Below are 27,392 nucleotides of genomic sequence, written 5' to 3'. Positions count from 1 at the left end.
ACATCGTAACACCGAACATTCACTCAGAGCTGTGAAAATTTATCAGCAATGTTGAACAGTTCCCAAACAGATTATATTAATTCTGCTATTCATCACTATAGTGAAGTTATTACATTCACTTTTTTTTTTCCTTTAAGAGTAGTATATTTATTTATAAAATAAAATCTTATTCAAGTGTGTATTACCTGCTGGAAGAGAAAGGTTCCATATTACTTCCAGGAAAGACATCTCCATTAAAATGTGTATACAAATTATACAGATTATATTAAGGAGAAATATATATTTGTATATATTTATATATAGTCAACCTTTCTTTACATATGCCACTATTTAGGATCCCATCTACTAGCAGGTACAAGAGTTAAGATGATGGGAATCTCTCCCCATTCAAACTTCAGTTAGACAGAATTCTGAAGTGCCTCTTTGGAAGAAACTTCTGTACTCCCACTTTTCTGAAGTACCAGTTATGGCTATTTGGTACAGAATACCGCAACGGAAATTCTCTGACCCAAAAAATTCATTTCTGTGTCACTGAGTGAAATGGTTTTTGTTTTTTTTGTTTTTTGTTTTTTGGGTTTTTTTTTGTTTGGTTTTTTTTGTTTTTTTTTTTTACTTTGAAAGGAGTTGTTATTCTTTTCTCACTCGTGGTCATAAGAAATATGTTGGTAGACTGCTTTGATCAAAACTGGGGGATTACACCACCACGGAACTCCCAGGACTTGAACACTTCCAAGAGAAATGGCATCTAGGTTCCTGGCATCCAGAAAACTAAAGCAGACAGACCCTGGTGGAATTCTGCATGCAGAGCATCTCTCAGGTGATTAGTTCCTAATCCCATTCCCAGAAACATCAGAACAGCAAGAGGGAGAATCTGAGCTTCCCTTGTACCAGTTTCATTCATCAAAACCTCAGGAAAGGAATTGCAGTACAAAATAAAAGTTCTATTTCAAAAACAGTTTTGGGTGGGTTGAAATCCATGCACAAGGCAAATCATGCTGCAGTGTGTAAAGTCATAGGGATGAGCTTCGCTGAGAATTTATAAGAGGTTTGTAGCTGCATATAAAAATATTTTACCTACTTTAAATATGGATCCATAGGATGACAGGATGAATCATGTTAGAACAAATAATTGCAGTTCCCTGTGCAGATATTTACACTTTGAGTGGTGTTCACAGTTCTGTCTCTGATCCTACTGCTCTGCGACATACTCCTTATCTTTCAGTTTACTAAAAAATACTTACAAGGTTTTTTGTTACAACTGTTTTGGTCTTTTTACTTGATGGCTTTGGTTTACTGTGATGGTTTTTGTACGTCCCTCCCATCACCAAATACCAGCTAGGCATTAATTATGTTTGAAAACAGACAGTACATAGAAACGGGCTTTTTTCTGGGTTTTATGTTTTGTTTTGTTTTTCTGAAGATGTGGTGAAAAGGGCTTCTGAGGTATACTTTATAATGGTAAAACTACCATGTACCAAGATGAACAGCTGATGTATTTTTTCAAACAAACGAGAATTGTAAGTAAATGCAGGGGATAGTATACTTAACCATGATGGTCATTAACATATGTAGATTAAAAAATGCAATAACAATTAATGAGTGAAGAAAAGTTCTGTGTGCCTTTACACTGCTTGTGTGCAGTGGATTACTTGTAAATACTCTTTGAAATTTGAATCTTTCTAAAAGAAATTAGGTTGCTCAGCTCTTACAGGTGGGATTCCAGAATTAAACAGAAGCTGACATTATGGTCTTCTCAGTGGTTGATTATACATATTTATTTGTTTATTTACAGCACATCTTTTATTTTTATTGCATTTTGGCAAGTGACTATGAATCAGTTGCCACAATTTACAGTTTGTCTTCTTTTACAGATATTACTGACAGGAAATATGTCGCTAAATGTAATTCTAGGTACTTCAAGTCAACTTTATACTCACTGGTATTACACACTGTGTTAAAAAATCAGATTAAAGCATTGGCAGAGTCATACTGCTGATAGTAGGGAGTGATACAGAATTTTCCTGGTAATACCATCTGCCATTTCCTTTTTAAGAACATGGTTTCCTGGCAATCTAATTCTTATCAGTCCGGTTCCTGATTAAAAGACAAATAAACCCTGCAGTTCTTAATGTCTTCAGTGATAAATATGTTCACTAAATCAGACTTCTAATTATAAACGGATTTCTAATATCCAACGTTTAATGACTATCTTTCCACCCGCATGTCATTTTTCTTATCTATTATAACAGAACTGAATTCAAATGGAAAAATTTAACTTGTCTCTGCTGAACAGAAATGCAGGATTTACAGTATATTGCCCATCTCATTTCACATAGCCAAGTTTTTGTTCCATTCTTAGAAAAATTCTACACAGGAATAAATAACACATTTCCCTTGATGTCCAGATTAATGCTATCTTTCACTAACTTCATTTCCTATTCAAAATGGACATTCCTTTTTATTTCTAGGTGTTTATACCTTGAAGACAATGTTCACATGTATGATTTCTTTTATTGTCAACTCTAATTATCTTTGTAACCCTCTGAGCTCTTTTCACTTTTAAGAAGTCTTGGGTGTTGAAAATGAATTAGAAATAAGTGTGCTAATAAATATAACTACTTCCCTATGCTGTAAAGAAAAAAAGATTATGAGCTGTCTGCTTAGATATATCGACAGCAGCATACATCCAATTTTCAGTTAATTTGCACTATTGAATCCTCCTCTCTCCCTCTCCATTTTCCATCTTCGTTTTTCTGCAGACTTTTGTCACAATGGGAATCTGCTGGTCTTAATTCATCTCCCAGTGCATTACATTAGATTGGTTACTGTCTCTGGCAGCCTACTTACCCACGAAGTCCGAAGCCCAAAGCTGTGACATTAATCAGGTACTGTGAGGCTCTGGTTCTGGGGACTAAATTATTGATGTACAATTTTGTGTGATGCCTCAATGAAATCCACATAGGAGTATCAGCATCGTACTTATTTATGAAGTCCCCACAAGAATTTTAAAGTGCCCAGGATGAAATGCAGCACTGTCTCCCAGGGGGAGCAGATTCTTTAGGAGAAAAGTATAATCCACATAATTTCTGCAAATATTTACACTTGTTAGTCTAGGATTTGCCACCTATACTACCTGTTGGATTATTCCACATTAAAAGTCTGCTTATATATATGTGAATATTTGTTTATATTTCCTAAAAGACAATCTTAAAATGGAATTTTGAAAGCCACTTAGTACATACATATTTTGCCAAGAAGCAGCTGCTCTCACCCAAAGTTGTTTGTTTGTTCTTATTTTAGTGAAGAACTGACTGAAGCGGAAGAGCTGAGGTACTAAATTAATTTAGATTGTAGTGAAGGCTTTGGGGAGTATTTGAACTCAAAATATCCTTTTTACCAGTTTTTCCTTCAAAACTTTATGTATCAATTCCCTGTGAGAATCCACAATACTCAACAACATTCTTTAAGATTAGGAGGTGGAGAGGTTCCTATTTGATACATTTTTTTCCTGCTAATGTCCTCATTTTAATTAGCTCTTGTTACCTTTTTTGATTGTCTTTAGTTAAAAATATGTTGTACTTGTTGTAGCAAGCTTAAGACATAACAAAGGCTTCCCACTGTGCAGCTGCACTAATCATCAGGTTTTAGGTTCTAATTATGCAACTTCTGAAGCATTAAGGTTCATATCTAACAATAAAGTGTTATTAAGGACAAATCTTTCTCTTTAAACCCCTGAGAAGCTATATACATCTGGATCAACAGGAACATGAAGTGCACATTTCTGTTTCAATAGAACTGTACTGTGTAGTTTAACACCACCAAAGATAATTTTTATTTTACTGGGTGAGTGGTCTAACTACCTAGCAGGTCAGTTTGGGGATGCTAAAACATGATGATTTTCTAAGCTGTCTCTTAAAAATCTGACATTTGTCCTTTGATATGGGTGTTAAAGAGTCAGTGGAAAGCTGCACAACAGAAAAGAATTTGTGGGTGCTGGTTGGCAGGTATGAACATGAGCCAGGTGTGCCCAGGGGTTCAAGAAGGCCAAAGGCATCCTGGCCTGGATCAGCAATATCATGGCCAGCAGGACCAGGGCAGGGATTGTGCCCCTGTACTCAGCACTGGTGAGGCCACACCTCAAATCCTGTGTTTGATTTTGGGTCCCTCACTACAAGAAAGACTTTGAGGGGCTGGAGTGTGTCCAGTGAAGGATCTGGAGAGTGAGTAATATGAGGAGCAGCTGAGGGATCTGGGGGTGTTCAAACTGGGTAGTTAAGCACGGGAATATGATGTCCAGGGAAGTGGCAGAGTCACCATTCCTGGAAGTGTTGAAGAAACAACTGGACATGGCACTTAGTGCTGCTCTTTATTTGCCATGATGGTGTTCGGCCAAAAGTGGAACTCCATGATCTTGGTCATTTCCAGCCTTAATGGTTCTATGATTCTAAGATCACAATATCAATCAAGAGAAATGAGAGGAACTGCACAAATTTACCGTAGGAAAAGCAGCAAGTGAAAATGAGAAAACATCAGGCAACAATAGGAGAGAACAACGGGGGTTGTAGGGATTTAGGTTTTGATTTGAAAGTGAAAGCTGCTGTTGTCAAAGCAGTAATTGTAAGTTACTAAGAGAAAAAGTTGACATTTTTGGATATCACTTTTAAAATACTGTCATTCTTAGAGACTGATGACAAAAAAAAAATTCCAAACCTAACAAATGATGTGTAGACTGCCTTTTAAAAATTGTTGTTATTGTTGTTATTCTACTACTGTTATTAGTTTTTAAATCATCAATGCATTTTAGGGCTAAAGTTACTTTATCAATCTCAGAAACCTGAAACTTTTTGTTTGTTAAAAACAAAAAAATACAAGTTCAAGGTGAAGTCTCACAGAAGTAGGAAGCCCCCAGAACAAAAAGGAATGAGCTACAAATCTAAGCGTAAGAAAACAAATACCCTGGCTGATATCTGAACGTGTGGAATATATAGTGTTCTGGCATCTTTATTCTTCCATCTGCTATTTAATACCTTTCTAATCATGAGTAGAATGGGGTGAAGAAGAGATCTCTATTTACATGCATACTGGGTGGTTGATTTATAGTACTCTAAAAATTTAAATTCTAACTTTAAGTTCATCTCAGTGAAGCTTATTGCAATGTGAAGGGTGAATTGTGCCACTGATATCTGCAGAGACACGATGGTTTAAACTTTTCTGAGTGTTAATGCTGAGATAATGCAAAAAACATTTACAAAGTTCCACTAATTAAAATGCCAGAATTTTTAATTATTTTTCTTTATCATGAAAGAAATCTATCTTTCTGTAATATACACACGTGTGTTACATTGTTACCTTGCCCCAGGCAATTTCAGCATCCAAATTGCTTGGCATCCCCTGTGCAGCCGATCTCTTTGTCAGTTCCGCGTCTGTCGCTGCAAGCCACTCTGTCAGAGCATTGATCTCTTTCCGTAGTTTCCGGGACAATTTCAAGCATTTCTCCAACTCTTGCTTTTTTTCTGTCACCTACAGAACGAAAACTTGTAGTTATCAACCCTTCGGTGAAAGAGGTCCAATGGTTTTTATATAACATTTTCTGTAGGCCACTTTTCTATAAAAATTAAACTTGGGATTCCACAGGTGAAGTCACACTTTTAGTATAGGTATGTCTTGATTTGTTCTCTCAGTATCAGTAATTTTGCTGCTAGAATGCAAACGCCTACAAGAAAATTATGTGTATAAATATCCATTGAGTTTGAACCAGCAGCAGACCTCTGAAAACCTCCTCTTCTGTTTTGAAGTCGTGCATAGCAAATTTATGTGGAACAACTGAACTACAAGGCTTTCCTTGAGACACAAAATAGATGTCAAAATAGATGTTATGGATATGAAGCACTAGGGATGACCTCTGCTTTAGCTGTAAAGTTCTTTTAAGTTTGGTACATGGCACCTGGAAGGAAGGCTGAGTATTTATGTTGCCTTGTCTGTCTTACACTGCATTTTGAAAGAACAGGGCAAATACAATCTGTCTTGCAAGACCCTAAGACTCTTCAGGGAAAGAAAGAAAAGGTTTTACATAATTAGTAGAGAAAGCAGAAGAGTAAATTCAGAGATCTTAGATGAGAAAGTACACCACAACTGACATTAGGCAACCAGTAGCAAAAAATACAAATTAATAAATCATGCTGTGATGAAGTTTAAAAAAACCTAATCAGAGAAGGAGAATCAAAAGTGTCCCATAGACCACTAATATTTAAAAGAAATTCCTAATTATCTTGAATGCTAAATAGTAATCAAGTTAAGACTGTAGCCATTGATTTGTATTTAAGTATTTTTAAATAGAAAAAAAATTCCTACAGTGGTAGAAAACTGGTATCAGCATCTACTAAAAATATTTTGGACTTTGCCACTAAGAACAAAAGTGGCACAATGATCAAACTGATTCGTAGATCAACTGTCAAGGAGAATTTGAGGTTTTAAAATGTAATAGGATGTTACAAGGTTCTGTACATGGCTTTTGCTATCCCTGAGTAAGGAGATGACGTTTGCCTAGGGAATAAGCAACAAAGTGTTCCTGATAGTTTATTATCACTCTGTAGAGACTTACTACTGAAATCTCAGAACATTTCTTCTTCTGAATATGCTTTATGTGCTTTCTTGCATGCCAAATTTATTAAATGAGACCACAGAATTTACAGTCAGGCCAAGAGGTAAATCCCTGGGAAGGACCATAAAACTCAGCTTTTTAGAGCTCCATTCACACATGGAGCCAGGTTTTCTACCTCTTCTTCATAAGAGTGTAATAGAAATTGTAAATAACATTACTTAGCAGCACTACAATGCAAAGTGCAACACCCTGAGCTTGATTGCCTGAGAATTTTTAACACCTGGTATATTATGCAATGAAGTTACTGATACTTGTCAAAACAGAGAGAATATTTGTGTTGCTATACACATCTCTAAAACCTGTTTATTATATAAATAACACAACAACATCTCCACATACATTTCATATATCCAGAGGTTACTGATTAATCAGTTTGTTAGTACTTCAAATGTAAAGATGTATTTTCCACAGAAAAATAGGAAACAGTGCCCTCTAAAGGCCTTCTGGGTCAGAAAATGTGATCAGAAGTTACTTTATACATAAGGGGGCCTCTTGAAACAGTACTTGCAGAATCCCACAAGAGAATCTATGCTTGAAGATGTGTTTTTCCCTCAGACTGTATATTTCAGTCCTGAAACTTCCTATTAGTTATAACTATTGTTACTTTTGTCTTAATGCAATCAATTACTCCTGATAATGGCTATCCAATTCTTTTATTTCTATATATCTGGGCTTCTGTGACTTTCTCTTAAATTGTTAATTACCATGCTGTGTAAAAGTAAATGTGAGAAATTACATCTAGGGCAGCAGAGCTAAGCCAAGCACTGCAAATTTTTGAGACACATTAATTTGCAATATGGCTCACTTCAAGACACTAATGGCTCCCTAATGGCACATTTTTATCCCTTCATTAGTTAAGAGAGGTTTCCTACAATAATGGCACCTGTTTGCTGTTAAGTTAAAAATAATGCAGGAATAAATGCCACAGTTCTTTCTAAAATAATGGAGAGCCCAAACATGTTATCCAATCCCAAATGACAGCAATCCACATTTAATGAAGCAGACTCCAGTTTTCTTGACACTCAAAAGATTGACGTCTCTTAATACCTTTACTTTCTAGCTAGAGAGAACTGTTTTAATTCAGATTCCCTAATGAGTACTACCTCTGTCAAAATAACATAACTCTTATTGTTTTATCATACTATAGTCACCAGGGCTTGATTCTCATTATCTGTTTAAACCACATACTGACTCTCAGTATTACCATGCGCTCATTTTCCTAGCCATTAATAATTTATGATTTAAATAATTTATTATCTAAAAATTTAAGAATTTGCTTTCTGTTCTGTGTTTTTCAAATGTATAAATTTGAGAAATAAACAGACAGGTATTATCTGTCATTCACAATTATCAGACATCCAGTTACAGCACCAAATTTACTCTAATCTACAGTTTTAGTTCTTTGAATAGTTCTAATGAGGGCAAGAGGGAGAAAAAGGATTAATGAAGGATAGTTGTTAACTGAATTATTTAAATGAAGTATTCTTTAGGACAGTGCCACAATTCCTCTTCTGAGTCTTGTTAATATTGGTTAGGAGCCTGTCCATCTGACTCTGTTTAGTTGACTTTTACGAAAAATTGAGTAAACAAAACCTTTTCCCATTGGGAAGTGGCTTACATATTAAGATACAGTGAAAATGGGGTTCTTGAAATTTAAATCAGGGAATAGTTATGTCAAGAACTGACTAGTGCAAGTGCAGAAGCCACAAAGCATGGTGGTACACGAGTGCCTCCCAAGGAAAGATTCAGTGGCAAGAGCTTTTTGTTCAACAGATTTTTGAACAGCAAGAAATGGAAATTATGTACTTCAAGATCTGTACAGTCAGAGGCAGAATGAATTTAAAAGGTAGAATTTTCTCTTTTATGAAGTAGCTCTTTAAGTAAAACTCAATCTAAGTAATTATCTGAAGTAACTCTTTGAGGCATCAAAATGAAACAACATTGCCCATCTGAACTCTAAAAACCAATGAACTCAAAAGAAAAAAAATTACCGTACTAAGAAAGTAAAATTTTAAATTGTAATAAAAGAATTTTTTATTTTCCTAGATGGTTGCTTTTTTCCTCAGAGAAACTGAATAGCCATGCTGATGACGGCCTTTGCCTCCATTCCTTCTGTCCCACTGGGAGAACCTTGAAAGGAACCAGTAAAAAACCCCATTTCCTTACACACCAAGATTATTTTTAACTTCGCCAGTACATGGTTTTCTATTGAAAACATAGAACTTACCTTTGCACCCAATTCATTATATTGCAGCTTCAAAGCTGTAAGCCTTTCATCCAGTTCCTTTGGGTTCTCTGTCTGCTGCTTCTGAACAATCTGCCTCCCAGTTTTTATCACTGTTTCCACTTCAGACTTCACCTCACTCAGGTTTTTATATAATTTCTAATCAAATAGAAAGATAAAAGTGAAACACCACCATTAAAAGATGAAAACTAGAAAAGACCATTGATGGTATTCAGAATCCAAATGAACAAACTCAGAACAGCCCACCTTTATGAAGAGTGAGCTCAAAGATATGTCACTAAAACCAGTGTTAGAAATGTTATACATAAAGAAGTACACACCATTACTAATTTTTTTAGGCTGTGACAGAGGTTGTTCTCAAACTTAGATAATGCAGTATTTAAAACCACAACAGATGTCTTTTGTCAACTCATACAGAATGTTGGATGTATTTGAACTACAAATAGTCACTAATTGTAAAATCTGTCATTTTTTTTCATACTGTTAAACCTAGAGACTGGAAGGATAGAGGATTACCCCTACCTTTAGTAAGTGTCATACTCTAAAAAATTTAATTAATTAAAAAAACCTACATAAAAAAGTAACAAAATGAAGTGGGCCTAAAATGTACAATTACTATTTTATTTACTTCAAGGTCGCATGTATATAGTCCACCTGCTTTCTAAGTGCTTAATATGATGATAAATTTTTCATTACTGAAAACCTGTCAAGAAATTAGGAAGCTGTTGTATGATGCACATTGTCTACATTCTGATGATATACTACAACTAGATTTTGAAAATAGGAATATTATGAGATTCCTTGTAGTTAAAGATGTTCTAAAATCACTGTAAGTCTTCCACAAAATACATCAGGACTGCAAAAGCCAGCTGCTGAGTGAAAACATTTTAATTCAGTACAGAGCTTCTAATTACCATGTCATTCTAATAAGAATGTCATTCTAACAAGAATATTAATTTAAGAGCAATTTCATTTAAGAAAAAACAAAGATCTAAAGCAGTAACATTGACTTTTTCCATGTTTATTTTTTTTTAATTTAAATTCTTTCTACATTCACAATCTGAAAGAGGTTGGGAGGGGGAAATCTTCAGGCATGCCATTGCCCCAGGAAAAAAAAAAACAACAACGTAAAAAGCTCCCAACAAACAAACAAACAAACAAAAAGAAATACAGCAGAACAAAAAAAAAAAAAAAAAAAAAGGGAGAAACCAGCTATTTTTGCTGTTACAATCTTCTTTTTATGATCATCAAGAACACTTTGTTTAGCTTGACTTCCCTTCAAGAGTAAAGGGGAACAGGATTTTAGTGATATTGAAGGCATATATATAGATTTTCTGCATATTCTTTAGGACAGGTTTAGGTCATCTTTTGCTCTTGAGCTGAAAGTAAGTCATAGCATGCCACCTCATGGAAGTTTTAATCTAGGGGTTTCCATTATGTTTTGTGTTTCCTGGCTAGAATAGACTTGTGCCCTGTAACACCTCTTTTGGTTTCATCACAGAGTTCCATGACTGCAGAATATTTTGGAAAACAGAGCCAATCCAGGGAGAGAAATTCACATGCAGGATGAGAAGTGAGAATTAGAAAGGGACCCTAACTGATATTCTCACATAGTGAAAGTGCATGGCTAGAGTTTTGAAGGGGGTTTTTGTTGTTTTTCTGGGATTTTTGTTTTTTGTTTGGGTTTTGGATTTTTTTGTGTAACTGATACTTTGTTTCTCATCTGAATTTAGGACAATAATCTGTAATTTTTAGCTTTCTCTGCATAAAGCCGATAGAAAGACAGCATCTTTAAATATTCACCATGCAATGATCCAGCTGTGATTGTACTACTTCCTGCTCAACGCTCTTCATCTCCAGCTTGGGCACCTGCAATTTCACTTCATCTAGAATCCTTTTACATTCTTGGAGGCGCTGCTCAAAGTTGGCTGGCTTTTGAAACAAGCGAAACTTCACGGACACATCCTGCAGCTTTTTCTGAAAAGTAAACATGGGTGAGTAGCAAGTGTGAAATCAAATCAATGCTCACAACAAGTCTTAGTCCTGTTACAAAACACTTAGAATCCATTGCCAATCAACTGTTTCTTATTAAAAGAATATAAAACTTTTGGGGAAGATGCCAGTGGCAGAGAATCTTGGGTCTTCACTGAAGCATAAAAATTCTTCCATCATCCAGGGCACTAGATGTAGCAAAGCCTGTGGCAAAAGAGCCCATATAGACACATAAAGAAAGGGACAAGTTTTGTACTTTTCAATATGCAAAATGTTCACGGGTATGGGTAGAAGAGAGATTTAATGGCTTGAGGATAAGCCACCCACATTGTAGAGGGAATGCTCTTCAACTCTATCAGTTGCTGCTTCTTGGTATGAGGAACAAATCTTTTAGACCTTCAAAGAAACCTAAATAAAGTGGCTTGCCAGCAAGTAGGTCTAGCACAAACCCCAAGATTTAGAGTATAAAATTGATTTATATTTCAATTTCAAAAAAAAGCCTGACCTAGAATAAAAAGAAAGAAATTTGAAGGCAGAAAAAAGTCTGTGACAAGCTTGGCTTCTAATTTCACAATTTTCTATCTTTGTGCATTAATTAGACTGCTTGCTCACATGATCCCTAGCTCAGGGGGAGGGGAAATAATTAAAAATAAAGCAAAGAAAAGGAATTTTAATGATCTACTTCAAAAAGAACTCATTTCTCTATAGAAGTAAAGAGTGAAATAATATTGAATAAGTTTTTCAACTGTCTGGGGAACAAAAAAGAAGAATAAATGTCACTAAGAAAAGTAATTAAATAGGAACTCAGCATCTGCAAACACACTTCTGATTTTTTTATCTTCAAATCATGGACTCTTTATTCCACTACAGTGTGGTCTGTGCTATACAAATTTCAATATACTGTAATAAGGCATAGAATTGGTCTATACATAGGCATGGGTAAAAACCCTTCCCACATCTATCAGATTTCTGAAAAGGAGGCAGGAATCATGAGCAGCAAACAATCTGGAGTACCACAAAAATATGTAAATATCCAGCAACTCCTTCCAACAAATTTATTCACTAAATGCTTTTTATGACATTGAGATACAATGAGATAAGAAAGGAAGTCTTTCTGTCAATAAATAAATGGGCAATGGAATAAAAGTAGGAAACAAGGGTAGGAATAAGTGGTCTTATTTTTCTTCAATGTGTTTGCATACACTAAATTTGTATATAATTAGTTTTTCATTCTCTTCTGATACTTCACTTTGATGAAGATCAAATCCTGTGGGAATCTTGCATTACAGCATCTGTATCAGTTACCATTTGTGTTGGAAACACTAAGCTTGATATACAAGTGTGATCTAGATTATCTTTTAGCACTCTCACTTGAGTTCTCACAGATAACAATAACAGCTATATTATATACTTATATTTATCTCCAACAGTTTTAAAATAATATCATCTCAATTCTTAAAAGCAGCAAAACAAGAAAAGTGGGTATTTTGAACAACTTGGAACATAAAGAAAACAAAAATGATGTACCTGTCACAGCATAGAAGTCATTGTATTAAGCTATTTTGTACCTGAATAATGTGCTCATTTTTGATCACCTTGTTTCAAAAAGTAATTTTTAAAATAAAAAATTTATAAAGAAGAATGACAGGTTTATCATTCTGCTTATCTAAAAGTCTCAGTATGCTTTAACATATTAGTCAGTCTAGAAAAGAGACAATTAAGGATGTATTCAAAAAGTTGACTAGAAAAGCATTCAGTACTGAATTTTGAAAAATAGCTATTCATTAGAAAAGATTTTACTTTCACGTAACAATTCTCAGTTTGTTAGGACTAACTAGGTATTATATCACTACGGCAGAAATAGATTTTTATTTTGCTAATCATACTTTCCCTCTTAAATTTAAAAATCAGAACTTTTAGCCTACAATAATACAAAAAGCCAGGATCAATTTTCAAATATAGTCATAAATATTTGTAACAAAGGGCTCAGCTTCTACCTGTTTTGGTAGTTGATATCTACATTATGCATGTAAATTACTACGTTTTGCTTACATTTTATCTAATGTTAGCAAAGCAGTCTGTCAAGATGACCTCCACCAATTTTTCAAAACTCAAACTGATGCTCATCGTCATCTAGAGAAACCTTACAAAGAAAAAAATATCTGCACAGAGGTGGATTAATAAAAAAGGCACCTATAAAAGGGTAATGCTCCCCTGCGTGTTGCTGAACTTACAAACATTTATTTACACAGTCATCTGATGCCTGCATTTCACTGATGAAATAAGGGCAACTTCAGAGCTGCCATGGAGACCATCAGAAGGTGAGTTAGTATGAAGAAAGGCAGAAAAATGAGAAAACATAAATATTCTCAACAAAGAAAAGCTAGTCCTGCAGATAAGACGAAACATTAGAAAAAGTCAATTTGTTAATTGCAAATTAATTAACTGCTAAAAAGCAATTAATGTTACCAATAATAAAAATTAAAACCCAAACTGAGGTGCCTAGAAATTCTTGATAGGAATGAATTAAAAAATGGCCATAATGAAATTATTTGTCCTTCTAATGAATTATGACAGTTTGTTTTGCCACATACAAAAAAAAAAAAAAATCCAAAACCACCAAAAAACCTCCAGCAAAATAGTCAAGAGCCCATCATTAATGGGTAAAAATGTTTTTCTTTCTCTGGTGTTTATTCAATCTTCTACATTTTCAAGAAGGTCTCTCTGTGTCTATTAAGATAGACGAAATAACACATTATTTAACATTTTAAACTGATGTCTGTGTTGCATAGCTCAGCATAATTTGTATTTCAAATGCAGTTCTATTAAATATTTTCAAATATTTTTACATATTTTTAACCGTAAATATTTTCAAATACATCAAAAATTCTATCAAAAAAGCCTCACTGTAGTTTTATGTCTTGAAACTTCAGCACATTCAAAGCACCCCTTATTATACAATGTCCCTACCAGCTGGTTACAAAAGTCCTGCACACCCTAGAACTGCTGCCAATGTGACAGGAAGGCTGGAACAGAAAAATGAGTGGTAAGAAGGTATGGATGGTATGCTTTATCGCTCTTGATCTTCTGGCTAGAAAGGAACAGCTAAAGCAGAGGAGATACCTTAAGAACACTTCATGGCAGAGTAATAGTACCACTCATAATACTGATTTGAGTGAATGAAGGAAAAATGGAGTAAATAAAGTTTCCCTACCTGTGCCACATCAATTTGGGAAAGCACTCTTTTGGCAGCATCTTTACCGTGGTTTCGTTTCTTCATTTCTTCCAAGCTAATCTCGTGGCTTGTTAATTCAGATTGTATTTTCTGTTGGAAAACAAAGACAGCAATCTGCAAGGTTTGAAGGAAAACTGTATGCTGTTTACATTATTTGGAACAATTGATTTCGAAATGCGTTGAACAGCAGTACTAGTCTGGGCAGCACTGCCAGCAGCACGAGTAGAGGTGCCCCTCTACTCAGCCCTGCATCTGGAGTGCTGTGTCCAGCTCTGGGCTTCTCAGCGCAAGGGAAACATGGAGCTCCAGGAAAGGCTCCAGCGGAGGGTGACAAAGATGATTAAGGGACTGAATTTATTTTTTCTGAAGGAAAATAACAGTTTTCATTGGTAAGAACATTAAAATTTAATCATGGAAAAAAATTAGAAAAATTATTTGCTTGACTATTCTTAATTCTTCTTATTTTCACAGTAACACCAGGCAAGGTGAGAGAAAACTGATCAAAGTGTCCTGTAAGTATAACATCATCTTCATCTTAGAGAGCTCTGCTATACCTAAAACAGTGCACAATTTGTGGTGTACTACCGACCAGAACCTATGTTCAGTGTCACTTTTCTGTAGTTAAATGCACAATGACACACAATTCATTATTATAATAACTTAACCAGCAATGTATGTTAGAAAATACATTAAGTCTGTCTGCAAGATCAGAGTGTGATCCAAAGAAAAACATCAGCTTTTTTGGTTCACCATAAATCAACCTTACAAGAAATAATTAACTTAAGCAGTGTTGGCTAGTGCAATTCAATGGAAAAGAATTTCCAGAAAATATATTAATACAATATACTTCAGGATGATTCACATATATTTATGTTTAAATTGCTGGAAAATAAGAAATTGAAATTATTAGCAGAACTGCTAGACAGCACTACTGAGAAAAATTACCCAATGAAATAAAGACAAGAAGATATGTTCCCATCATGAGATGCATTTGAGGTCATTACTCCTGCATTAAAAAATGATTTTATATTCAATCCTTTTTTTAATGGTATACAGCATTTTTCAGATACTCTGAAGACCAGGTATAATTTAAAATATATGCACATAAATTCATCTTACACTACAGTAACATTTATAGTAAAAATTAATATACATGTATTTTTAATCACATTTTCATAGGTTATTAAGTACAAAACTGTGTACACAATACACTGCCCATTTTATATGGATATTATGTGGTTATAATGACTTCTATACCATTATCATGTATTATGTATTTCCGCACTTTACTGAAAGCAGTTTTTCACTGCTTGATACTGAAAGATATGCCATATTTATATTCAACTTTTATTGAAAATGTATTAAAGTAAATTTTAAGAAAAAAGACTTGCAAAACTACATGAAACCACTAAGTCTTTACTAAGTTTAATTTCAAGAATATATATATGGCTCTAAATTAATCAGTACTATTTTGAGAATTAAAATATTTCCCTAAAGCAAAGCATTTGTAAAAGCAAAATGACTAGCAGAAAGCTCCAAATTTAGATGATTTTTTCTTTTAAAATTATCATAGTTGTATACTTTTGATTTGTCATATTTTGAGTTCTCCTTGATAAGGCTATTTAACAAATGGTCAGAAACATCTGGAGCAAATAAGAGAATTTTTCCAAATTTTGAGAAAACAAAAATGGTCAACTAAAAGAATGATTCCATCAAGAAGAGAAGGTTTATTTAATTGCTGAGCATTTATTTTTTCCTTGTCTAAGTTTAAAATTCCCCCTTGAAGTGTGTTTGAGTTGTAACAGAATTATCTTCCATTTTTGTGCCACACACAGACTACACTAGTGGTGATTCAGGATTAGTTAGTACCAGAAGCCAAATAACTTTTTGATGTCTTGGATGTTAGACCTGCACATAAATGGAAGAAGCAAGTCTGAATGTTAAAAAATATACTATATCACACCCAGTATTTCAACAGTTTGCTTCTGCACCTCATCAACGAACTGGTTTTTGGTTGCATTTTCCAATTTACTTTGTTCAATCTCAGAGTCACTCCAGAAAGCATATAACTGAACAGTTCTTATCTGAATAGGTCAAAACAGCACAGTACAGATAAGGGTAGTGTTTAAGCAATTAGGTATTATGGGACATTGCATAGAGATTGTCCTATCTTACTTTTTTAAAGTGCTCTGCAGGAGAGAGATGAAGCATCACCTACTCTGACATCAAAATGTGGAATCGAAGAGAACAAACACATTAGAGGAAAGATTAAAAGAAAAGTTAGTAAGGCTTGTAGCAAGGAAAGCCTTTTTTTTTTATTATTTTTTATTTGCTACTGCTGCTCATAGGCAGAAAGATTAAATCAGTCCTGAAGAGATACAAAAGAATTTATAACACCTGCCTAGGATATCCATTATTATTCAATTTTTAAATTACCACTTTGACTTTTGTGTCTCTTTTGACTCACAAATTTATTGCATTGACTTCTTAACACCCATAAGAAAACACTATTTTTTCTGCTATTATCCCCATCTCTTCTTTTCTCAGTGGCTCCTGTCTATTTCTTTTCTATTTTTTTTTTTAACAAAGAGCAAAACCTTTGCCTTCGTTTAATTTCTAGAACATCAGAATATATGTGCTGTATGTAATGAAGCAATAGTATTGTGCATAAATTATTGTGTCCTACTGGTTAAGGATTCTCATTTGCTACCAGTGGCAACCTTTCAGGAAATTTGCAAAATTTTTATTCATATATATATATATATATATATATGTAAAAGTATATAACATATAGATGATGATGTCACAGCACGAATGACATACAGGTAAGTCTTAACTCAAGCTACATACTTATGGACACCAACTGTCAAGAAATATTCACTGGAGAGTCCAAATGAGAAATGTAGAACAGGGTAGAACCATGAATGATAAGGCAAGACTGGAAGTTGGACATGATAAATGCAGTTAAAAACACAGTGTTCAGATGCTATGGAGATGTGTTAGAGGGTGACAGCCTGTATAGTACAGAAATGTGCATAGATATTCAAACTTAACACATAATAAAATGTAAGCTTATGCTTCTGAATAACACTTATCAAGCTCTCCCCTCTGACCACTGATCCACATATGGCTTAACAAAACAATTCTCACAATTTCCAGGAGAGGAAAGGTAAGCGTAAGTAACTTTAACATTTTCCTAAGTAGACAGCTGTGAGTTCTTTGTCCCCAAATATTAGCCTGAAGGCAATGAAGTGTGGCATCATTCTTGTTAAGTAACACCTTGAGCAACTGAACAATTCTGCTATTCTATTCATCACATTAACTTTGGTTTTGAACAAAGCACAAAGATACTATAAAAATAGATTAATAGCCACCTTCACTTAGAAAACAGCCAGGCATGTAGTGCTTATCACTACAGAACTGAAATTATCCAAGGAATTTATTGAAAAGGTAGATTACTTTTGCACTTTTCAAAAACACAATATTGAGTTCTTCTCCGTACCACAACTTATATAATTTGACTGGGGAGAACAACAGACAAGTGATTTGTCATATGCAGGTGAGAAATGAAATAAGTCTATTTTCTCTCCTAGAATGTAAAAATGTTCATGTAGTCACTCAGACTAAGCAGATGTACAAAATGGAAATTCTCTCTTCCATCAAAAGTCATTGAATAACAAAGCTACAAATAATTATTTGGAAAATGCTTTCTCATATAAATGTAATAATTTTGGTAAAGATTTGTTTTCTTCCTGACAGTTAAAGAATACTTGAAAAAAAGTCAACAACTGCAAATTCTTGTGATGATGGCTTCATTCTCTGTATTTTTTTGCTAAGTTTAGAAAATGAAAAAGTCTTCCATTGGGATCATGAGATCAAGCATACAAATAAATATTCCTTTTGGAATATTGCTTTAGAATTTACCTCACTCGAGGTTTTGCCATCATTGGACCTTGAAGAATCTGAACTGATTTATCTCTCTGGTTGCTGTTAGGTTTTTTTTGTCTGAATACATCATCTTTAGTTGTATTCCAAATAATTTGGGTAACACTGGCTCTCTAGCATTAAATTCTCAGTGCCACATGGTGGAGTAAGAAGCACACAGAATTTATATTCAGAAAGTGATCCTAAGGAGAAGTTGAATAGCACATATTTGACTCACCTTTCTTTCTGTCAAGTTTCTGAATAAGCTAAACTGATCATTTCACTTAAAAAGAGGAGCTAAATATAATTTTCTCAGGTTAATTTCTGATCAGCTGAAACAAAGATTATTCCTCCTATCAATGCTCTAAATGGACTTGAAATTTTTGAAGCAAACACACAGAGCTCCCAAGCCCTCAACAGCTTTCTGATTATAAATTTCCTCATATGTTCTTTTAGAACATATTCAGCAACACATATTGCTGAATAGTTTGCTAAATCCCTCAGCATGGATAAACTGATCCCTGCCCAGAAAGCAACACCACTGACTGAAAGATTCCCATTCCAGCTGTGCAGACACTATTGTAGGTATCTTACATGAACAAACTGTTTCCAGCTCTACAAAAGAACTGTGCCAGCAGAAGCTCCAGAGGAGACGTGGCCATTCAAGATGTGTGGCAACTGGCTGGGGTGGCTCTTTGCTGGAGGAATGACTCAGTCTATTTACCCACATAAAAATGATTGTTTATTCCCTTTCCCTCTAAGGATTTTAAAGAACTTCACAACTGAACTTCAGAGAACTTCAATATTTGCATTAAACCTGTTCAGTTGTTAATTAAGTTTTTTTTCATTAGGTCTCACTGGCACCATAAAATAAAAACATGAAAGGGAAAAAATCAGCAGCCTCTATGTTGGTTTTCCCACAGTGGATATAATACAATTGGGTGAACCTGACATGAGACAATAAAATCTCAAGAAAAATGACAAGTTCTGCAAAGGCACTGAGCTGAAATTTTCCTATGAAAGTGTGCTAATTAAGGTTGATTGGGTTTTGTGCTGCTTCATTTTCTGAAGTTCTGAATGACTTTTACACAGTCTGTAGCAATTCCCGATAAAGTACCTGAGGATGCACATAAACCAGATGCATCCACGGACGTGTGAAGCATACAAGGGTCCAAACACACCATAAAAAAAAGAGCACATTTTCATAGCAAATTTTCTTATGTATTCATTCTATATAATTACAAGATGAGAAATTCAACTGAGGTATCTTTAAAAAAATGTTAGATTTTATCTTATTAAAAAAATTGTTTACACCATTCAAATTTCTGGGAAGGAGAAAAATAATTCAAGAGAGTCAGCAGCTAACATTGTTTAGGGTTCAAACTGAAACAATTTGTCTAAATCTGTTATTATACTGATATAAATTAAAATAAAATAAAGTAGGATAAAAGATATTTTCAAAATAAGACTGAATCCAGATGTGGTCCTATTTTCCAAATATAGAATTTATAGTCCCTACATACACATAGAAATATCTGCATGCACCTACAAGTGCACACACACACAAAAAGTAACTGAAAGGTACATCTATCTACATGTTAATTCAAAAGATGCAGTAACCTTTATTTCTGAAAGGAGAGAAGAAATTATTTTCAGGGCTGCATATATTCATCTCTGAATATATTTAAGACCATCTAAGCTACTCCCTACAAGATAGTAATTTTTTTGGAAAGATTTAAAACTCTACAAACATGCCTAAAAAACCACAACTGAATGCCTCTTCTAAAATCATTATAAAAGCATTCATTTTCAACTTCCCCACAGTTTTTTCCCTGTTTGTTTACTTTCATAATATGACTGTCTAAATTTAGATGAATTTAACAGAAAAGTTGAGGTATATAATATTGTAGAGTGTTAATAGTTTTATTGCACAGATGTTTGGTTTCATTTCATTCATATTCTTACCCTCAATGCTGCAGGAAAGTAGACTTTACAGAAGAAAGAATGAAAGAGTAAACATGATAATTAGATGTACATTTTTATTTCAAAGGCTCAATAAACCATGTGTAAAGATCGGAAAAAGCTTTTTCCACAGAACTTATGCGAGCTGTTAAAGTTTAAATATAAGTACATTGATGTGCACATGATGAAATAATGAACAATGTGGTCTATGTTTCAATAATTTAGTAACAAACCTTAGGCCACATAATCAACTTTGCAAAACAGCCATCCAAGAGTAGTGAGGATGAGTTTCCTCTTTCTATGACGGGAGCTGGATTTTAAAGACTCACATTGCCTAACCTTGTTATTTTAAAATTACTGCATAGTCTTCCATGATAGTTATAGCTTTTTACATCTTTTGGACTGGTATATAATATAAATAAGAAGGAAAATATGGCTTTAATAGGAAAGTAGCTTAAACTTCTCAAAGTAATCCTACACAAAATTTACTTGCACTTTCATGCTGATCACGTTGCAAATCCTCTTTAATGAGAGGCCGAGGGACAACCAAACACTCTTTGGTTGATTAAGAAAACTAGTAAACACATGAGCTCAACGTGTATAACTTACCTGTGCTTCCTGAGGGACCTGTGCTGCATCCACTCTGTCTGCAGTGTAGGCTGTTAACTGTTTGTCAATAACAGCCAGAGACTCCTGGATCAAGCGCAGTGTTTTGTCAGTCTCCTGTGCAGATTGAATACTCTGTTCAAGACTTTTCTGTCTTCTCACGGCCTAAAAACAATGATAACGTTATCAGCATTCACAGTAACAATGCATACAATAAATTTTTTTCCACACATTTTTTTTTCCCCAAAAAATTCAGGCAAGGAATCAGACACAGGAATCCTGACTTGTGCTCATCCACCTTTTCGTAGGATAAATTGCGCATCTTTTTGCCACCCATTTGTTTTTCTCGGTAAGAAACAAACAACACCCAGATCCACAGACAAGTTCTAAAAAATGAAGGATCCCAAAAAAACAATGTGTAAACTGAGGATTTCTATTCAGAGTGCAAGATGGCAAAGCTGCATCATCAAAGCATCCTGACAGTGCTGTCTTTCTGAGGCAGAGAGGTCCTCCTGATCTTATTATATAATTCAAGAGACTTTGTTTACTGAGAATAGCGTTACTGTCATCACAATCCTATCCAAGGCAATCCATCTCAGTAAGTGAGAGGCATAACAACTCTCTTGAGCTGGATTTCTCTTAGATGAAGCATAAATAGATGTTTGGAAAAGACAATGCCTACTTTTTCTGTAATGTGGGGAAAAAAAAAACCTAAAAAGTTGAATCTTGCTTCTAGTCCCCCAGCAGTGCCACCGTGGGTTTTTACATGACCCTTTTTGGAGAAGGATGTTTTCCTTTCAAAGGAGTTCAGTTTATGGTTTAAAAAATGAGGGCAATAAATTCTCCATCCAATTTGTCCTTAGAACATGCTTATATTAAACACTTCACATAAATGAGTCAGCTTTAAATATTATTTGCAACACTTTAATAAGGCATTTATCAGGTAATAAATAACCCAGTACATTCTTCCATCTGTCATTGTGTCTACCTGCAGACTCATATTTTACTTGGACCCCAGCTACTGCCTGGCAGAGTTTCTGCTTTATACAAAGCACACAATAGTTACCAACAACTTCAAATTCAACAGAGTTTTTCTGTGTACAAGCCCAGCCATATTGCTGATCACAGGATAAGGTGACTAACTTTCTTTGACATTAATCAAAGGTGAAAGCAAGCACCCTTTAAATAACATTGCTAGGTATCCTACCATTTTTCAAGTCAAATCACACGTTTTCTCTCTGGTAAGCCAGCCATACTTTAATTTTATTTCATACCCATTACAACACTCTCGCCTTGAACAAAAATATCTCTCAGCAGTTCAGTGAGAATATTTGATATATCCGTACCTTCTTCATGGAGCTCTCAGATTCTTACAGAGCTTCACATATAACAAATGAAAAAGATTATTTCTTGTGAGCATTCTTGCTAGCTGTTTGACTTAGTTAAAGGATAGGGATCCAACCAGTATTTTCTATATTTGTTTTTGTAAGCTGCTTTGTGCTATTTCAAAACAACTGATCAGATAATCTTGTATCACTGCCAGTTCCAGGAACCTTCCATGGAACTGAGCAGTTTTACATATCAGACTCATGCTGTCAGTGTTAATGGGAGCACCTAAACCACCAAGGTATTATTACCCTACTACATTACTAAGGCTTGCTACCTAAATTACTTTTATGTTCATCTGACTGCAGATTTTAATGTAAAAATCTTCTCAGCCTGTTCAAAGCAGTGAGTTTAAAAACAACAGCTGAATTTAAAAACCACAGCTTCCATCTACCTTGGCACTACTTACTACTGATTTGTAAGCCTGGCTAAGATATAGACTATCAATCCATTTGCGTCACTATAGGGTAGATTGAAAGACACATTAGCTCAGAAACAGGATAAGTAGCTTTCTACATCTAATGGGTAAGGTCATCCTCCTGGAAGCTTGGAAGAACCCCCCTGCCTTAACTGATCTCTGTGGTTAACTGTTTAGGACTAACACACGCTCCATGTCCTTCTGTACAGGAAAGCTCACCATTTAAAATAAGACACTAATAAAGTTCCACTCTTATGAGTCATCCAAAAAAGTGTCTGCACTTCCTAGAGAATTCAATATTAAATTTAGTCTTATCTGAAAAACTAGTTTTATAGCAACACCTGAAACTCTGAACCTCTGTCAAATATTTGGAATTAGGGACTTGTTTAAGTACAGATACATTTGCTGCCAGCCTTAGAAGCAGACTGCATGCATGCAATGAAGTAGCAGAACGCACGCAAATTCCCAAAGCCTAAAACACTACAAAAAATAAGCGGTGATCGAAAAATTGTCATCTTTGTGCTGATATAATCAGAAACTATGTATATCAAAATCCCATTTTAGAATACAACTGGAAAAATTAAAAGATTCCTAAACTTGTTGATCAAATATTATAGCAGATTAGCTTAAGGAAAAATTACAACAAATCGTTGCCTGAGTGACTGAATTTTTACATTTGTATTTCAAGCAAATATAAAGTCAGATAAATACATATTCATGCTTGTGATGTCTTTATGCGCACACAACACATACACAATGACAAAAAATTCCCCTTTCATTGTCCTCAGAGAGAATTTGATTACAGCCTGAGAATCTGTGTGACATTTTGCCTCTTCCAAGTGAGCTGAAAGCACATCTTTTCCCAAAACTGTGAACAGTTTAAGTGAATGAATGGATGATGTAAGACCAAGACATTAATGCAGCAGTAAAAGAGAGGAATTATTTTGGCAATGGGAGAAGAGCCACACAGCTGAATGTTGGGAAATAGTACCTCCAGAGTTGTGATGATTTTCTCAGATATAAATGGGTGCTATCTTAATTTTTTTGTCTGTATTGCTTACTGGAAACCCTGTCCTGCATGTTCACCTAAAGTCAAGCCCATAGCTGACCCTGTTGAATTCCCACACCAAATGTAAATGAAAATCTTTACAATAATCTTATAAAAGGTACGATACACTCATGTAATATAACATATTTCTACAATAAGCAACAATTGATTCAAAAATTTAATCTTTTTCACTAAGTAGGTCCCTGGTACTACCACTGGCATTGCAGAATATTTTCCTAATTCAGTCAAGGGGAATGCCACAATATTGAGAAGTCTTCTTCTTCTCTTTCCATAGAAAAGAGTTGTTGGTGGACATAAGCATTAGAATGCTTTACAAAAAGGAGTAGTGATACTACACACTTACGTCTCTGAAGCCGAATTTCAAATTTGTCCTTACAACCCATGTCTGACTGTGTGAAAATCTATATATGCCTATTTTTTAAAGACATGTGAGAGCTGAGAGCTGAAATTTTATGTATCTATGGTATAAAAATATTTTAATTTATGATGTCCTGTTTGATTCATTTGCTTATTTGTTTCCTGAAATATTATGGGGTTTCTATTTCATTGTGAAAAAATCTAGATGGCTTAACACTGCAGTGTGGGTCTGAGAAGATAACAAGAAGCTCCAGCTTTGCTATCAGATCATAGTCAATATAGCTGAAGGCTTTGGTCTCTGAAGAGAAGTAGCTGACAGTTAATTTCTAAACGGAAAATCTCAGGAAAACAACCAACTCTTTAATTATTTCTGAGCCAGCGAAATGTTGACAGCTGTCAAGGAAAACTAATTCAAAAAAAAAAAAATCTGCTGTTAGGCACTATCAGAATGAAAGAGAAACAAAAAAAAATATTTATGGAATAAATTTTTAAGTCTCTACAGGGTTTTTATAGATTTTTAGTGGGTTTATGATAAACATAATACTTTTTATGATATGATGTTCTGCACAAATCTGTTTACAATCTACCAAAAGCCAATGGTGAATGCAGGAAATAGCAACATTGCATATTACCCATATAAAAGGTAATATTAAGGGAAAGGACCATAGTTAATTCCTTGATGCTGAATGTTATAAAGTTGTATTTATAGATATTACCACTTTTTTGACTAAATAAGACATTTCATCTGTTTAATGACATCAGTCACACATGCAGTTACTAAGATGTTGGTTAGAGTTTTACAGTTAAAACCAAATAGCATCAAGGCAGTACTTAGTAGTTGGGCTGTGGGAGAATAATAGCACAAAAGCTTTTGAAAATTACAGCACTTTTACTGCAGGGTGTATTTATTTAAAATGCAGAGTTCAGTTCATTAATTAGCTTATAAGTTACAGCTCGTGGAAAAGGGTCTGTTAAGAAAGGCAGAAATCTTAGCTTTTTGGGGGTTTTTTGTGGCTCGGTTATACACTTGTATTATTGAGAAACGTTGCCACAGGCAAAGTTAAAAAGTTAGGAAGCTTTAAAATTCCTTTTTAACTTGCTTAAATTACTTTAAAATTTAACCTGACTCTTGGTGTGATAATGATTGTGACTGAGATATGTCACAAATTCTCTGTACCCTGTTACAGTGTAGATACTGTAACACACGTATCAAACAAGGAGGCCCATGGAAAAGGATATCTATGGACCGATTCTTGGTAGATGTTTCAGAGATGTTTATTTCTCCAGCCACATGCTGGGGCTCTGCTGAGGAACTGCTGCAATCACGGGACCTGAGGGTCCTTGCCCGTGCAGGGGAACACAAAACAACCAAGGGGGAACGAGGCTGACCAGGGGCAGGGAAACCCCGTGTCTCCCCCCAGGGCCCCTCTCTCAGGGCTACATGGCAGGGGAGGAGACCCCGACATTTCACCCGTTTATTTTTAACAAGAAGAGATTTAGAACTTAACATTAAAAAAAACTGGATAAACATAACAAGAACAGTTTCAAAACAAGACAAGCCACCCTCCTGAGTCTTTAAATGTCCAAACAGATTCTCTAGAACATCTTAAGGCTGACAGAAGGGAGACAGGACTCTCCAGGAATGCTTTGTGGGGAAACTGAGGCAGGAGAGGGTTTAATTTCTTCCCTCCCCCTTTTCATTACCCCCTCGGCATCGGAGAGGAGTTGTAAGGAAAGGGAATTGTATAGGGAAGCCATGAGGTGAAAAATGGATTAGGAATAAACTGGGGATGGGGTAAACTTAGGAAAGGGTTTATATTGGGTATAGGGTAAAAGGGGAAAGTAGGTTGTGGGTAGGGAAGTTGCTGGGATGGATATTGTTTATAATTTCGTGCATAACGGCTGCCTTTGACTGGATTACCTCCAGGCCCAGTAACATTTGCTGCTTGTAAACCCTTCTTTCCTTGCACTATATCAAACTGTACAACTTCCCCATCTCCTACACTTTGCAGGTAATTTCTAGGGTTATTCCTTTTAATGGCAGTTCTACGGATGAATAAATCTTCCCCTGTATCATCTTGTGTTATAAATCCATAGTTGTTTTTTACATTGTACCATTTCACAGTTCCTGTGATTTTCGTTGCTACAACTTCTCCTATCACGTGCTTGCGTGTTCGTCATGGGTGCCGGTCCTGCGTGGCTGCTGCCTCGCTGACTCCAATGTCTCGGCCGGGCCCCCGCGTTGCGGCTGCTCCGTGTTCTCCGAGCGGCGCTGCTCCGGTGCGTGTCTGGGCTCTGCGCAGCCCCGCGCCCATGTTTCCGCCGGGCCCCCGAGCGACGACCCCCCTGCACCCTGCTCCAGCGCGCATCTTGGCTGGGCGCGGCTCCGCTTCACCGCCGCCAGCCACCACCCGCGCGCTGCTCCTCTCGGTCGGGCATTCACGGGGCTCGCTCCACCACGCGCTGCGCGGGGCCGGGTGGGCACCGCTGGGTCACCCCGCTCCTGCTGCGGCTCGCTCCGTGGCCAACACTGCAGCTCACGCTGTTCCGCCCGCACGTGGGAACTGCCTCACTGCTGATCAGAGAGGGCTCGGTCCACGTGGCCGCGGTCGCACGGACTATGAGGCACGCTTCCCTTCGTCAAGACACAGCTGACATTGCTCAACAGTCTCGGTAATTAAATAATATTCATGAAACTATTCTTCCACTGGCATATATTTTGACTCAGAAATTAACTGTGTCCAAACGGTATTCCAAAAGTCTTTGGTAACAATCACATCCCAAGAAACATAGAAAAAGTTCTTAAACAACCATGCCAGGAAGTGTTTCAGTTCCTTTTGAGCTTGAATTAAGCTAAAATTTACAAATCGTTGTTCAAGAATCTTTTCAAGTTTAAGATAAATGTCCATATGTGGCTCTGAGAGCCAAAAGTCTTTCCACGGTTCCTCCATAGTTTAGAGATGGAACAGCAAAACAAAACAAGAAGAGAAATCCAGAGTTTCTAGAGTTTACTCACACATCAGTCGCTTAGGGATCGGGGATCATTCTGCTCGCATTATGCACCATTTGTTACAGTGCAGATACTGTAACATGATGTATCAAACAAGGAGTCCCGTGGAAAAGAAATATATATGGACCGATTCTTGATAGATGTTTCAGAGATGTTTATTTCTCCAGCCGTGTGGCCGGAGCTCTGCCGAGGAACTGCTCAATCACGGGACCCGAGGGTCCTTGCCCGCGCAGGGGAACACAAAACAACCAAGGGGGAATGAGGCTGAGCAGGGGCAGGGAAACCTCGTGTCTCCCCCCCCGGGGCCCCTCTCCCAGGACTACATGGCAGGAGGGAAGGGACCCCAACAGTATCCCTCACATCAAATTCCAAACATGTTAATCTTTGCTTAATCTCAGAGTAGATTAATGTTTGTGATTAGACCTAAATTAGAAACATGTTTTTTAAAATTCAAAACATTACCTTTGGACCCATGATTTTTTAAGACCCTCCAACCTAGAACTAACTCTTCTGCAAGTTCTAGTAAT

General features: G+C 35.8%; 1 protein-coding gene across 11 annotated transcripts in view; it reads right to left on the bottom strand.

Moving 5' to 3' along the window:
- Positions 1–27,392, bottom strand: part of DMD (dystrophin) — a 1,181,561-nt gene that overhangs the window by 619,574 nt on the left and 534,595 nt on the right. For 10 of the 11 annotated variants that reach the window (XM_042035506.1, XM_042035543.1, XM_042035536.1 and 7 more), the window contains 5 exons: positions 20,629–20,790; positions 14,113–14,223; positions 10,710–10,883; positions 8,889–9,044; positions 5,350–5,520 (listed from right to left, as the gene is read on the bottom strand). In XM_042035506.1, coding sequence (XP_041891440.1) covers positions 5,350–5,520; positions 8,889–9,044; positions 10,710–10,883; positions 14,113–14,223; positions 20,629–20,790 — 774 coding nt within the window. Of the gene's footprint in view, positions 1–5,349; positions 5,521–8,888; positions 9,045–10,709; positions 10,884–14,112; positions 14,224–20,628; positions 20,791–20,923; positions 21,125–27,392 lie in introns of those variants that run through there. The other variant, XM_042035593.1, reaches the window with a different exon arrangement.

The sequence above is a fragment of the Corvus kubaryi genome, unplaced genomic scaffold (assembly GCF_017639235.1).
Source record: "Corvus kubaryi isolate FWS band 111438036 unplaced genomic scaffold, C.kubaryi_AGA036_p1.0 133, whole genome shotgun sequence".
Lineage (NCBI taxonomy): Eukaryota > Metazoa > Chordata > Aves > Passeriformes > Corvidae > Corvus > Corvus kubaryi.
This window is presented reverse-complemented; position numbering and strand designations above follow the sequence as displayed.